Source organism: Pseudonaja textilis, chromosome 1 (genome assembly GCF_049901715.1).
Source record: "Pseudonaja textilis isolate UNSWEBS1 chromosome 1, rPseTex1.2, whole genome shotgun sequence".
In the NCBI taxonomy this organism is placed as follows: domain Eukaryota; kingdom Metazoa; phylum Chordata; class Lepidosauria; order Squamata; family Elapidae; genus Pseudonaja; species Pseudonaja textilis.
This window is the reverse complement of record NC_141990.1, coordinates 210,320,182-210,334,480: the sequence shown is the minus strand read 5'-3', so window position 1 is coordinate 210,334,480 and position 14,299 is coordinate 210,320,182. Positions and strand designations below refer to the sequence as shown.

Sequence of the window (14,299 nt, the reverse complement as noted above, 5' to 3'; positions counted from 1 at the left end):
TTTGTTATCCCTCTTCTTAGTTTCACTGAGTATTTCTTGTGAGTATTTTCCTTTTGTGTGTTTTTTTCTAATTGAATTTGCATTGTTCTCATTAATATGGCTGTACTTTTATTATTCAGTGGTGATATTTGATGAACATTCTTAGTTATTTATATGTTCAGAGTAAAATTTAGTTCTTTTTGGGGTGGGGTGGGGGAAAGAGGTATTAAATGAAAATTAACTTTTCCTTAACCCCAGCTATATCACATATTAAATGGTGCATTATCACAAACCCAAAGTGGTCTGATTTCATTATTTAGCTGCACAGTGATTTAGGATTGATTTCACTCTCATTATTTCCTCCATGCCAAAATATATATTTCAAACAAATCAGAATATACAGCTGTTCACATTTGTTTCAGAACCACATTTGGTGTGACAGTATTATACCCTTAATCTTGACTTGTGTTTTACTCAGCATGAATGATTAATAAAATATAACAGATTGGGCTTGCTAAGCCTAAATACCAAATACCAGCCCAGCCCTCCCCCACAGTCACATGATTACACTCTGGGTACTCAGCCATATTTATGGCTGTTTGCAGCATTCCAAGGTCACACATCTGTGTTTTTCAGTGGTTTGACTGAACTTGCGGTTTTTAGCAAAACTGCACAATGGGTTCGTATTTACAATCACTTCAACACCACCACAAAAAAACTCCTAGAATCAGGTCGGTCACATGCCCAACCTGTTTTATGACCACTACAACTTACGACCATAATAGGCAGACTCTGTTACGGTTGTAAGTCGAGCATTGTAATCTTAAACAATCTCGTAAACAAATAAGGATTCTGTTATTTTCCATCCAGAGTTTCAGCCTCAAGCCTTTTCCATGCAAAGGAAAGATGTCAGGGACTGAACCTTTGTATGCTAAGCCTATGTTCCATCACCAACCTGTGGCCTCTCTCCTCTGCTGTGTTTTATAGCTTTGTTGGAATACATGTTAGAATGTATTTTGTATTGCAATAATTACAGAACCATTCAGCCAGTATATGGCAGTATTTAGTTTGCTAAACACTATGTTTATAATCCATGGTTCTTTTTTTTCTGAGGAGAGTTTAGAATAGAATAGAATAGAATAGAATAGAATAGAATAGAATAGAATAGAATAGAATAGAATTCTTTATTGGCCAAGTGTGATTGGACACATAAGGAATTTGTCTTGGTGCATATATTCTCTGTATATAAAATAAAAGATACATTTGTCAAGAATGGTACATAAAAGATAACATTTGTCAAGAATCATAAGGTACAACACTTAATGATAGTCATAGGGTACAATAAGCAATCAAATCATACTAGGAAACAGTCAATAAAAATCGTAAGGATACAAGCGACAAGTTACACTCATACAGTCACAAGTGGGAGGAGAGGGTGAAAGGAAGGATGGGAAGATTAATAGTAATAGTAATGCAGACTTAGTAAATAGTTTGATAGCGTTGAGGGAATTATTTGTTTAGCAGAGTGATGGCGTTTGGGAAAAAAACTATTCTTGTGTCTAGTTCTGGTGCGCAGTGCTCTATAGCGTCGTTTTGAGGGTAGGGTTTTTTGTGATAGTTGAGACAGTTAAAACCGTTAAGCTGCAAGGCCCATAGTGACTGTACACTGTGCACTATTTTTTGATCTGTATGGCTATGAAACCATTCTCTGCTACAAATCTGTACAGCTATATCCTCTGCTATAATTTCTATAGAATAAAATATAATTTCTGTAGAATAAAACAGAATTAACCAGCTTTGATAGCTGTTAGGGAAAGCTGAAATAGAGCTGCAGTTGAAAGAAATGTCCAAACTAGAAGTTCACTGGAGAGGGTATGTGTAAAAAAAAAAAATGTACAGCTTTAGGAAGAGTCTAACTTTTCAGGGCAACAGTTGAAATGCTCTTGGAATGAAGATAGTCCTTTATTCGGTATTCCAGCAACAAGAAGCACCAGAGTAGCAAAACTGTGAGCAACTTTTTATGTATTTATTTTATTTTTAATCATCAGGATGGTGTGCTGTTTCATTTATTTATTTATTAAATTTGTTGGCTGCCCATCACCCAAAGGTGACTTTGGGTGGCTTACAGTGATTAAAAAAAAGAATAAAAGAATACAAAAACATGTCTATAATAAGAATAGAATACTATAAAAATACAAATTATCAGCTATAACTCAAAGATAGGGAAGGAGGGAGTAGGATGAGTGGGGGGGGGGAGGTGGGATCTGTTATTAATCTATCAACCACCTCCAACATCATGCTTTCCTATGGAAGCCTCAGCTGTTACATTAGTGTAGGCAGTTTGGGGGTTCAGGTGCCCTTCTCAACATCCAGGATTGAGCTGCTGAATTTTAATGGCAAAATTTTTAGAATATGGGTGACTTTTCTTTTTATTGAAATTAAGGTTGGGAAAGAGATCTGGAGGCCTCTGAGGGCAAATCCCTTCCTTCCCAAACTACTGAAAACCACTGAAAAATGACAAAATGGAACAATTCAAGAGTAGTAAATTCAGATTGCTTATAGGAAGATTGTGTTAAAGTTCTCCCAGTCTGCCAGAAAGGATTGAAAAGGATTTGCTTATTTCAATGAAGCCATGTCAATCACTCCCTTTAGTCTTTAAAAGGATTGGAGACAAAGTGGTAATTCCTCGCTGCTGATACATTTTACAGTATAGGGAATCGTCTGATTATCTTGGCTTGTTGCTGCATTGTTATAGAACTTTCCAGTGTTGGTGAAAGTCCAATTATTATAGATAAGATGCTTGTTCACCACTTTATTTTGAACTCACAACTAACCCAGAACTGCCACTTCTGATTTTTGTGTGGAGAGTGCCTTATGCATGGACAAAGTGACATTGTTTATTAAACTAAAAGGAAGCTGAAACATCTTTTTGTTTTCTCTGTTTATGTATTACAGGAGGTACGGGTTCAGCAAGCAAGGAAAAATTGAGAAGGTAAGATTGTTTCTTTCTCAATAAACACACCGCACACAGACCTCAACTAGACTTTTGGAGTGTGTCCTACCTGGGATTATCCAGAAACAGCATTTGAAAGCTGCAGCTTGATTTCACTATTTGCTCATATAGCACAACTACAAGGGCAACACTAATTATTAGTTACCTCCAGTTGCAAGTTTGGTGGAATTTGTCATCTCTGAAGCCACGCATGACTCAATATCCGGATATCAGCAGGACTGCACTGTCCCAAAGTTATCTCCCCTCCTAATAAGATCAAAGAAGGTGCAGTAGTTTTCATTCCAAATCTATTCAGCAGTCCCGAGATTGGCGATACTAGGGTGTATGGAAGAGGAGAGGAAATTGGTGTGCTTGCAAACCTGCCATCAGTATCCCAGCTTCCGCAGATTGGCAGAGGAATTCCAGTTATTCCTCTCTTATAAGTAAGCAGAAGCCTCTGCACCCATGGAAATCCTGCTTGTTGAGAATTTCTGTAAGGGCAGATGTCCAATGATCGGAAGTAGAACCTGTTGCACATTTTCCCATTTAGTTCAGGGATGCAAGGGGTATTGAGGAAGGCAGAGGTGTAGCTCTATTTTCTTAATTGTTCTAGACAACTTCTTAGGAATGACATGTAACAGGAAGAAATAGGCTGGGTTCAAACATCCTACATTATGTGCTGGCTTTTTTTTTTCTTGGTATACTATACTATTATGGTTTGTTAATATAAATTTGGTGGAGGTGGAGTTAAATGTGTTATCAGTTTAGAGTCATTAGGTTTACACAAGCAAAGTCCAACCCCTCCTGAATTCTGTTGACCCTTATCTGGCATCAGTTTAGTGTTGGACTTTGGTTGACTAGATTGTTGTATATAGGTTTGAATAAATCTTCTTTGCTGCAGCCTAGCGGATGGTTGTGACTTTTTTTGCCTGACAGAATTATGCCTTTGAGTGTTTAGACCCATCCATCTGTGTTTGAGTCAGCGAACTGTGAATTTAGTATCATGTGTGAACCAAATTGTGCTTGTTTGGATTCAGCATTGTTTCTTTAATAAATTTAGGCTGTACGTTGATGGCTTCTTTTGTCTCGTTATTTCATCCATTTTTAATTTTAATCATACAAACATCCTTTCTTCTGTAATAGCCTGAAGACAAGAAAGTTGTACTGCCAGCTGGACTTGCATCATCAGGGAAAAATGATGCTTATACTGAGGATGACCTTCAAGCTGCTGAAGAGGTACCCATAATTGATATTTCTTGTCTAAAAACCTTGAGGTTTTCCTCAGAAACTAACTTTCTGATGTTGCCCCCTCTTTTTCTTTTAAATCAGCTTCGTATCAAAACTTTGATGACTGAGATGGCTGCAATGGGAACAGAAGAGGTAAATTAGTTCTATATTTAATGTCTTAAGAAAGAAGTTAATTATTTGCTTTTAATGTTTGTTATTTAATTGCACGTGGCAATTTAACAGGGAGACACAAGTGAAACAATTAAGTTCTTGAAACAATTTTCATTATATCCTTGATCTTCATAGAGAGATTTGTATGCCTTAAACCAACTTGAGCTATGCTTTCAGGGCAGATTGACGGCAAGCACCGTAGGCCAGATAGTTGGACTTCAGTCCGATGAGATCAAGCAGATTGTATCGGAATATGCTGAAAAGGTAGGATGTTCTCATTTGTAAACAAACTTCGATCTAAGGCTGTTTCGTTTTCAGCTTCCTATATGTCAACTTTTTAATTACAAACTTCTGCCCATTAGAATAATAATGATGGGAGTGAGCCAGTGCTAATTTTGAATTTTGTTTTCAGAAAATTATATCACCAACACAAAGGGAAAGTCTCAAAACCAATTATATAATTTGTCGCCAATATTTATTTTTGGGTTGGAAATAATACAGAACGAAGCAGTAATACCAAAAGTAATGTATTAAAATTAGAAAGAAATTGGACCATGTGCCTTGGTCCCGATTCCTAAGTCCTAAGGAAGAGCACATATGATCATAGCTCCAACTTTCTGTGGCTATCCTGAGAAACTAGACTTTGTCAACATAAGGATTGTGGTTACTATTTATTAAATAATGCAACACATGTTGATCAGGAAGGTGACCCTATCAAACAGTATACATCTGCCCTTTTGTAGAGATCCATGTGTAAACTGCAGCCAAACTTGAACTTGAGAAGCTGGCAAAACCTTAAGTGACAACTTCTTTCTCTGTTCTTTTTTTGACACCCCACTTCTCATCCCATCCAACCCTACACCCAGCAATCAGAACTTTCTTCCGAAGAACGCCCAGAGAGACTTGGAGCTGCCCAGCAGCATAAAAGGAAGGTGGCTTCCTTAAACAAACAGATTTTACAGAAAACCAAACACTTGGATGAGGTAGGTGTTGACAAGGCTCTTCCCTATCTTTCACGAATCACTTAGATGCACACTAAAGTCTTATCAAATTTGTGGTCAGCTGATTTCCTTTTGCTGTTTTTTTTTCTTTCTCTGATAATAGTTGAACGCTAAATGTGCTGATCTGCAGGCAGGATGTGATGAGGCTAAAAAGACACTAAACGAGGTAAACTTTCTTTTCTCCATCCCTTCTTCCAGCTGCCTTTTCTCTGACCTGCCGTAGAAATTGCAGAACATGGATGGAGCAATTTAAAATTGTGTGCATACACACCAGCAAATCAAAGGGGTAATTTGCATTGCTGAAACCTTTTCCATTGGGTAGCTCTGCTAGTTATCCAGATCCTATTGCATTGCTTCCATAAAATGCAATTGTTATTTGCAATAGAAGAATTGTTGTCAAATTATTCCCAACCGAGATTGTTGGTTTTACAGTCTGGTTGAGCACATTTTTAATAATAATAATAATAATAAAAACAGAATGAAACAATGAAACATCTTCCTGTCCCACATATTTGGGAAGGTGGATAAAAATGCCAATTCAAATCTAAACATCTGGCTGACTGTGACAAATCATCATCATCATCATCATTTAAATTTATATGCCACCCTCAATTCCCAGCAACTCTGTTGAAGTTCACAGAGATCTTCTGCCCTTCTTCAGTTCTAAGAACATGTCACTCCAAGCTATGTTTATTCTGAGGTCCAAGTAATTATTTTGGGCTTACTCTGAGGGACTGTAGCCTAATCTTTTACCTGCACATAATTAGGCACATGTATGCCTAATTATGGACAAAACAATTCAAGTTAAATTTTATTTGATGTAGGATATCTTAGTGCATCTGATCAATACTGTAAGCTAGTGGAGGAATTGCATCAGATGTTCAAAGGATTCAGTCACCACTGGAAATGTTGAATGGATTAGTGAAATCAGCGTACTTCACTTCATTCTTAGATTTCTGCAGAAATAAGTGTTATGTCTGCTTCGTGTTTCCTGTTTTCTAAATTTCAAAGAATCAAAGAGTGTAGCAATTGTGGTCAAACAATGAATGTGTAATATGTATCATGTGATCTGCTACCACTGTTTGTTTAGGGGAAACAATTATGTTTTTAGAAATCATGCTCATTATACAGTGAAAACGTTGCCAGATGTTGCCAAGAGTTCATAACAGAAACAGATAAACATCTTAGAGAGTGTTTCTTGCTGATTAGATTGACTTCTTTTAACCATCTTTTGATCCTCAAAATATTTACACCATCTGTCATAAATTCTGATTTCATAGGTTAAATCGTATAGTGAAAATTTAGATAAGGAATTGGCGGCTCTGGAAGTGGTGGAATCCCAAGCAGATGCAAAGTACGTGCTACATCTATTCCCATTCTGCTGTATTCCTTTCGTAGTGGTGTCCTTGATTGCTTATGTTCCCCCCACAAAGTATTTAATAGCACAGCATTTGTGTCAGAAGCACTGAAATACTTCTGAGCTGAAAGGATATCACCATTGTCTGGGGGATGCCCAGTTGGGGAAGGGGGCTTTCATGTCTCCAACAGGAGCTGGAGCGAGGGATAGGAGCTCAACTCCTCCCCACGGCAGCATTTGGGTCTTGGACGTGGGCTTGCTAATCTACTCAACACCCTAACCATGTGGGCCACCGTGCTTCTTATATTTTGTAGCAAATAGAATCTTACCTTCAGTAAGATTTACTCATTTATCTGTTTTTGTTTTTTATTTTATGCAAAGCTAGAAAGAGCATGCACACAATAGAAATGCATATACTTTTTACTTGTGTTTATTTGGTTCAAAGTTTTGTTTTCACTATGTACACAAAGTACATGGCTTGGAATGGCAGTGAATAAGAGACCCAGATGTTACATCCCAAAATTATAGGCCTTGGTTCATAGCCTCTGTTCTTCATTATTTACTACACTGAGTAGTAAAGAATTAGTAGGAAGGATTAGTAGTTTTAAAGGTACATGCAGCAAGCATTGGCATTTCGAAAGAATCAGAAAGTTTGGCAGTGGCTGGATACAAAATATTGATGACGATTTATTTTTAAATTACATCCTTGTTTTTCTCCCTGGAATTAAATGAGTCGCAGTTTAATTCTAATTTACCAAGTGTTAGGGCATTAGTTTCACTAGAGTGTAAATGAATTTAAAAATTATTTTTGAAGCAGGGCTCTTTATATGTATTTTTTTTAAAAGCAGAACTTGCAAATAACATTTGGTAATATTTAAGTGATCAGAAATTACTTTAATTTGATATGCATAAAAATTTAATATTGGTGAACTGATTTAGAGGATCTGTGCGTACACACGCATACAGAGAGAGAAGAAAGAAAGAAACAGACAGACAGACAGAAATATTGTCCATGTTGGAGGTCTTCCTATCCTTTGATGTTGGCTTGTATTTGTGTACCCATACATGTGTATACATGCAAATTCACATGTTTTTGTTCTTGTTGGACCTTTTCCAATCGGTAGCATAGTGATCCCAGGAAAAATGTGACATCTTTGAACTATTACCATCAGGTTCACCATGTTCACCCTTAATTTCCCTTTTCCTCTTTAAATTTGGAACATTGTACTCTCTTAATTAGCATAACTTTTAAAGGTAGGTAATACTCACTAGTATTTTATTATTGCCAGGAAGACTTACAGGACAATTTTAGGGTGCATTCCAGAGGTAACAATATTTTTAAAGCTCTCTGTCTCTGTGTATGTTCAAAGAGAAAGGCCTCTTAAGAAAGGGTGATCTGATTTTACTAATCTATGGCTTCAGGAAGGTCACAGCCATATTTTCTTGATCTCCAAGAGGATAAAAAGGAAAGTTGCTACAAGTGTGCCGAATGAACACTTGGTACCCAGTGGACAAAGTGAAGAAAACCAAAGCAACAGCTTTTCCCAAGTGTCTCTAAACAGAGGAAAAGGTGATTCCTCTAACTCAGTTTCTCTCCACCATAAAGATGCCTATATGGTGTTCAAGCACTTAAATACATATGGGTAGAACGGTAGGTTAGACGTCTTAATTTTTGATCAATGGTGATTTGAATTCAGAGACTTTCCAAAATGGTCAAATCATGTCCAAACAAATTATAGATCAAAATGTTTTACAAATGTTCCCAATGAAACTTTTGATTCCTATTTTTACTGCATAATTTTTGAAAGAACACCATCAACATGATGCAAATGCCATTCAGTTTTACTTGCTTGAACAGAATGTTAAGCATATTCCTTTTAGGAACTTCGGTCTGAACCTTACCTGTTAGACTTCTTTTATAAATACAGTAGGTTCAAAGTATAGTTCCTTTTCTGAGTTTTTCTTTTTCAAAATTACCATTTTAGAAATATATGTAGGAAGAAATGTAATTAGTAACTTAGTTGGTTGTTTTTCACAATGTTTTGTTTTACTGAGCCTATTTGCCATCTTTCATTCTGTGGCACCAGCTTAGAGCGTTTCACATAATTAGAAGAAAAGGTTTTCTCTTCATCTAATGCTTACATTTGCTTGGAACAGATGTTCTAAATCCTCGGGTTTAATTCATACACATTATTATCCTAGTGTATTGCAGAAACTTCGAGCGCTGGTGGCAATGAATGAGAATCTTAAGGGTCAAGAACAAGAATTTAAAGCACATTGTAGAGTAAGTTTGAGAAAGTTATTTAGATACGTTTCTGTTGTTTGTGTAATGCTGTATCAGAAGCTCTTTTAAGATCTTGTTACATATGTTCATTTTGCAGTATGGTATAGCAAAATAATTGCTCACCTCTGATCAAACCATGCTATATAGGTAGATTATGCAGGAATGAGCAGGCTGTAAATTTGCAAAGGCTTTGTAATCCTGATTATTTTGTAACACTAAGAGCTGATTTCTTTTTTAAAAAAAATCTAAATTAATCCACTGAGATGAAGAAAGTTAAAATAATCAGCCATAGATTTTTTGTTTGAAAAGATGGCTCTGGGATTGGAACACTTGGGTACTGTGTTCTTTAGATCAGACTTATTTCCATCTAACAGTAGATTGTGGAGTCTGGTAAATAGCAAAGTTGAACTGAATAATCTTGCCTTGGCATTTGCTAATTTAGGTTAGCTAAGTTAAATATCAGTATGGGTGTCACATAGCTACTGTTCTAGTGGTCCCTGTCCAATTTCAGGCATCTTCAGGTACATCTGGTCAAAATAGACTTCATTGGATTGACTTGAGCTAAGTTATTCCTAATCAGATATATGTTTTCTAATTCCCAGAATTCTCAACTAAGAAAATTTCTAATTACATTCTTGGGTAAATGGATCATTTGTTTAACCTGGTATAAGGTTGCTTCCTATATTACTGTGTCTGTAGTCTTAGGCTGTAATTAACGTTTGCATGAGTTTTTAATGTTAAATGGAGGCTAAAACAGCACCTTGTTAACAGAAATTTGTTGCATACTTTTTTGGTGTGCAATGGCATGCATTTTATTCTGAAAAGGCATTAGAATAAAAGTAGGAATCAAGATAGGAGAAATGAAATGTCATGAATTTTCAGCTCCAGTAGCTTAACACCTTTTAGGATAACAGTTACAGATTGCTAGGGAATTGTTTTTACCGAACTCATTTCAATGCCCTAAAATGTTGTAGCTTCAAAATCTCCTTTGATTTTTTTTTTAAAATGAAAGTTGTTTTGCGGGTACATGTTTCAACTATGTTTTCTTGTAATCTTGATGGTGGATACATTTTTAATCAATGTAGATATATTAACATTTTCAAGCCAGCATACATCTTTTATTTTCCGGTGCAAAAAATATTTCAGAAAAAAAATTATCTGTGTTTCTTTCCCGCCCCTGCCCCCAAAGTATGCAACTCTCAATAATAGAGCATCCCATTTATCAGTAAAAGAAGTTCTATCTTAAATAACAATGTTTTAATTTTATTTTGCCTGTAGTCCACGTGTAGCTTAACCTAATTTAAACACAACCTATGTTCTTGATTATTCAGTTTTTGGCTTTTTTTTTCATAAAGAGTACCATGTTTGCTAAGGGAAATAAATTATTTCTATTTTTATCATTTTTTAAGGAAGAGATGGCACGCCTCCAGCAAAACATTGAAAATTTAAAAGCAGAAGCGGCTGAAAATGGAGAGGAAAGGGTAAACAGCAAGTATTGGAACTTTCTATCCTTTGCTTCCTTGATAATTATCTTTGATTGAGAAAACCCTTGCAATTATCTGCTAGTTCTGGTTAGAAACTGACGTGGTTTTGTGTTGTTGTTGTTGTTTTTGCTAATCTCTAGCTGGCAGGTCCTAGATCTGTATGATGTAATTTACCTATAATCACTTTGAGATTAATACACTTCTTGATTTAATGTTTCTCCTGTCTCATCCATATTGAAAGCTGTTTCTTATTCAAAACCGGTAGTTGAATATATGGTAAATAACGCTTAGATGGCACATAGCTCTTTTCTTTTTAATATTTCTTTATTGAAGGCATTAAAAAAAAATTTGGACAGTGATTGTGTGATTTAAGGTGAACCAAAACATATGTCTCTGTGAAATTAAAAAGGTAATAAAAGTATGTAAAAAGTATATAAAATTAAATGAAAAATTAATTGTGTATGAATGCTGTGTTAGTGGTGTAATGGTCACAATGTTTCATAAACATTGTCATCCCACATTATTAATTAAATCACATTGAACAGTTACTAAATCGAGGCCTACCTATATCGCTGTATACTGTTCTGCTGCTCAGATTGGTTTCAATAAAGCTTATGAATGTGGATATTATTTTTATTATGTCTTGAATATTAGGAACCTACTAAAATTATAGATCAACAATATAAAACGGAAAAAGAGAAACTGCAGAAGATCAGGCTGCTTCTAGTAAGTAAGATGTGGAAAACATACTTATTAAATGTCTTCCTATCATGTTCGACCTAATTTCTGGTTAATATATGAATGTTAATTTCTTAAAACAAATGTTTCATAATGTAAACATTGTTTCAACCAATTATTAATTTTTTTTAAATTAAAAAAGCTGTTTTAACGAAGCGCTATCCCAGGGAAGCAGCTGCACTGTAGCACAGTCGATTCTGTTCTTTTGAGATATCGCTCCATTTTTTAAAACTACTTAGTTTTTATATTTGTTTTCATTCCCTTCAGGCCCACCGAAATAGGGAAATAGCTATTTTGCAACGTAAGATTGATGAAGTGCCTAGCAGAGCAGAGTTGACACAGTACCAGAAGAGATTTATTGAACTGTATGGTCAAGGTATGTATATTTCTCACTGCTAAATAGCATGAACTTACAGAGCATGATAATGCACCTCATTAAAACTAGCTTTGTTAGTTGCCTTTGGATAGTCACCTCCTGTGCCTCTAATCTCAGGTACTTTAATAATTGCCTGCAGGTTGAAGATTTGATACTTCTATGATTTTGAGGGGTAAAGGGTAATAAGCGTGTATTTCAGCAGATGGCAGGATCTAATCCAGGGGTGTCAATCTCAAGGCCCGCAGGCCTGATCTGGCCCGTGGGGGTGCTTAAATCTGCCCATGGGGTCAGCCTGGAATTAGCAAAGGTCCAGCCCATTTTAGCCAGCAGAGTGCTGCAGGAACATCTATCTTCTCTCCCCCTCACACCCTGGCCAACAGAGAACTACAATGCTGATCCGGCCCTCAAACAAATCCAGTTCGACACCCCTGATCTAATCAATCTTGGCTGATCTCAGAAGCTATGTAGGCTTGGCCTTTGTTAGTATTTTTGGCGGGAATTCCAGAGCTGGAGACTAGATAGTAGTGGAGGTGATGATGAATACCTTCGAGTCAGTTATCTTCCTAGACAAGTCCCTGCAATTTTCTTGACAATATATTTGGAAGTCTGCCTTACCTGTTTCTTTGCGCTGAGAGAGTGACAAGTTCTCTCCCAGGTCACCCAGCTGGTGTTGTGCGTATGGTGGAACTGGAACTCACAGTCTCCTGATTTCTACCCTGGGGTCTCAAATCACCATTGCCCACCAAATTAGTTCTCTGTACAGCAAGATTAGGAAGTTGAAAACAACCAACCATGTCTATAACGCTGCCAAGAAAACTGCATAAATGCAGGATTGCCTTCTTGGATAGAGTCATAAAATGTGGGAAAGGTTCATACCTTCCATGAGCATCATGTTTCTCTACACGAGGGCGTAGGACCGTGATGGTGAACCTATGGCACCCGTGCCACAAGTGGCACGCAGAACCATTTGTGCTGGCACGTGAGCTGCAAGCAAACTTACATCACTGCGCAATCCCGCGCCTCACAGCTTATTTTTTTTCCCCGGTTGGTTTGAGGCCTTTTTTGGCCTCCCAGAGGCTTGGAAAAAGCCTCCGCAAGGCTTCTCAGGCCAAATTATAGGCCCGTTTTGTCACTTCCTGTAATACCGGAAGTGACGAAATGGGCCTATCATTCGTCCTGAGAAGCCTTGCAGAAGCTTTTTCCAAGACTCTAGGAGGCCAAAAAAGGCCTCAAACCAGCTGAAAAATCAGCTGTGAGGTGCAGTGGCAGGTAAGGAGGTGGGGGTGGGCATGCGCAGGGGGCATGGGGAGGGGGGCGCACACATTGCATTCTGGGTGCTGGCACATGAGTGCGGGCGTGCTGGCACGTGAGTGCGGCGTGCTGGCGAGCTCGCAATTTTGGCACAGGAGCCCAAAAAGGTTAGCCACCACTGGCGTAGGAAGTGTATCAGCAGAGAACTAGGCCCTGTTCATACAAATGGGCGGATAGACACAGGTGGACGATAGCCAGATCAAGATCACTTAGCACTTCCATACAGAATGCTGCTACCCATTCGCTAGTTAACAACAGGTAGTCCTCAACTTACTACCACAATTGAGCCCCAAATTTCTGTTGCTAAGCGAGACAGCTGTTAAGCGAGATTTGCCCCATTTTACGACCTTTCTTGCCACAGCTGTTAGGCGAATCACACTGTAATTGTTAAGTGAACCTGGCTTCCCCATTGGCTTTGCTTGTCAGAAGGTCACAAAAGAGGACCATATGACCCTGGGACACTGCAACTGTCATAAATATGAGTCAGTTGCCAAGCGTCTGAAGTTCGATCATGCGTCCGTGGGGATCGTGGGGATGCTATAGTGGTCGTAAGTGTACCGTTGTAATGTCAAATGGTCACTAAACAAATGGTTGTAGATCGAGGACTACCTGTAGAGTGGGGAAAACTTAAATCCTAGAAGCTGTCAGGATGCAGGGTTGAATAAAGGTCCTTTTGGCTCTAATAACTCATTTGTTCTTAGCCTCATTTGCCTGTAGCACATCCAGAACAGAGGTGGGTATTCAGCAGGTTCTGACCAGTTCTGGAGAACCGGTAGCGGAAATTTTGAGTAGTTCAGAGAACCGGCAAATACCACCTCTGACTGGAGATTTTACAGTATCCTTTATCTGCCATGCCCACCAAGCCACGCCCACAGAACCGGTAGTAAAAAAAAATTGAATCCCACCACTAATCCAAAAGTTCCTTTTATTGGGAAACTCACTATTGGGAAACTCATTATTGGGAAACTAACTGCAAAAGTGACATTTGTAACCCTATTTATGAAGATTGGGTAATAAATGCCAGAAGGGTTAGGTGTTTTAGAGTTCTGAGGTTGTTTAAAGTCTGTTTAGATTTGAAAAGTCCTTTGGATAAATACTAACGTTAGGAGCATTAAAACATGGTATCTGCTTCCCAATGTATGCATTTGCATGAGAAAATTCCTATTTCTTGCTGCAGGTAGTAGATGAATTGTAAAACTGGGAAACTAAGTGGAGAGCACAGCTGTTTACCCTTTTCTGGGTTGTTTTCCTCCAGAAATGCGAGTATTGACAGATCCTTGCTTACAACCATAAGGTCTAGGAACTTTTTTAGACATTAACTCATGTTCCCCCTGTAGGGCAGTGTATTCCGAAATTGAATGTAGTTTGTGTCTCTCAGT

At 37.7% G+C, this 14,299-nt stretch overlaps 1 protein-coding gene across 3 annotated transcripts in view; it reads left to right on the top strand.

Annotated features, from left to right (window-relative positions):
* The window catches only part of CCDC93 (CCC complex scaffolding subunit CCDC93), a 40,116-nt gene that overhangs the window by 10,620 nt on the left and 15,197 nt on the right, over window positions 1-14,299 (top strand). Inside the window, exons 8-20 of one of the 3 annotated variants that reach the window (XM_087920349.1) lie at window positions 21-38; window positions 2,935-2,971; window positions 4,115-4,207; window positions 4,301-4,351; window positions 4,547-4,633; window positions 5,236-5,352; window positions 5,474-5,536; window positions 6,651-6,724; window positions 8,930-9,011; window positions 10,421-10,492; window positions 11,150-11,221; window positions 11,501-11,609; window positions 14,098-14,198. In XM_087920349.1, coding sequence (XP_087776475.1) covers window positions 21-38; window positions 2,935-2,971; window positions 4,115-4,207; window positions 4,301-4,351; window positions 4,547-4,633; window positions 5,236-5,352; window positions 5,474-5,536; window positions 6,651-6,724; window positions 8,930-9,011; window positions 10,421-10,492; window positions 11,150-11,221; window positions 11,501-11,609; window positions 14,098-14,108 — 886 coding nt within the window. In that variant the 3' untranslated portion in view covers window positions 14,109-14,198. Of the gene's footprint in view, window positions 1-20; window positions 39-2,934; window positions 2,972-4,114; window positions 4,208-4,300; window positions 4,352-4,546; window positions 4,634-5,235; window positions 5,353-5,473; window positions 5,537-6,650; window positions 6,725-8,929; window positions 9,012-10,420; window positions 10,493-11,149; window positions 11,222-11,500; window positions 11,610-14,097; window positions 14,199-14,299 lie in introns of those variants that run through there. The other 2 variants (XM_026714625.2, XM_026714626.2) reach the window with 2 other exon arrangements.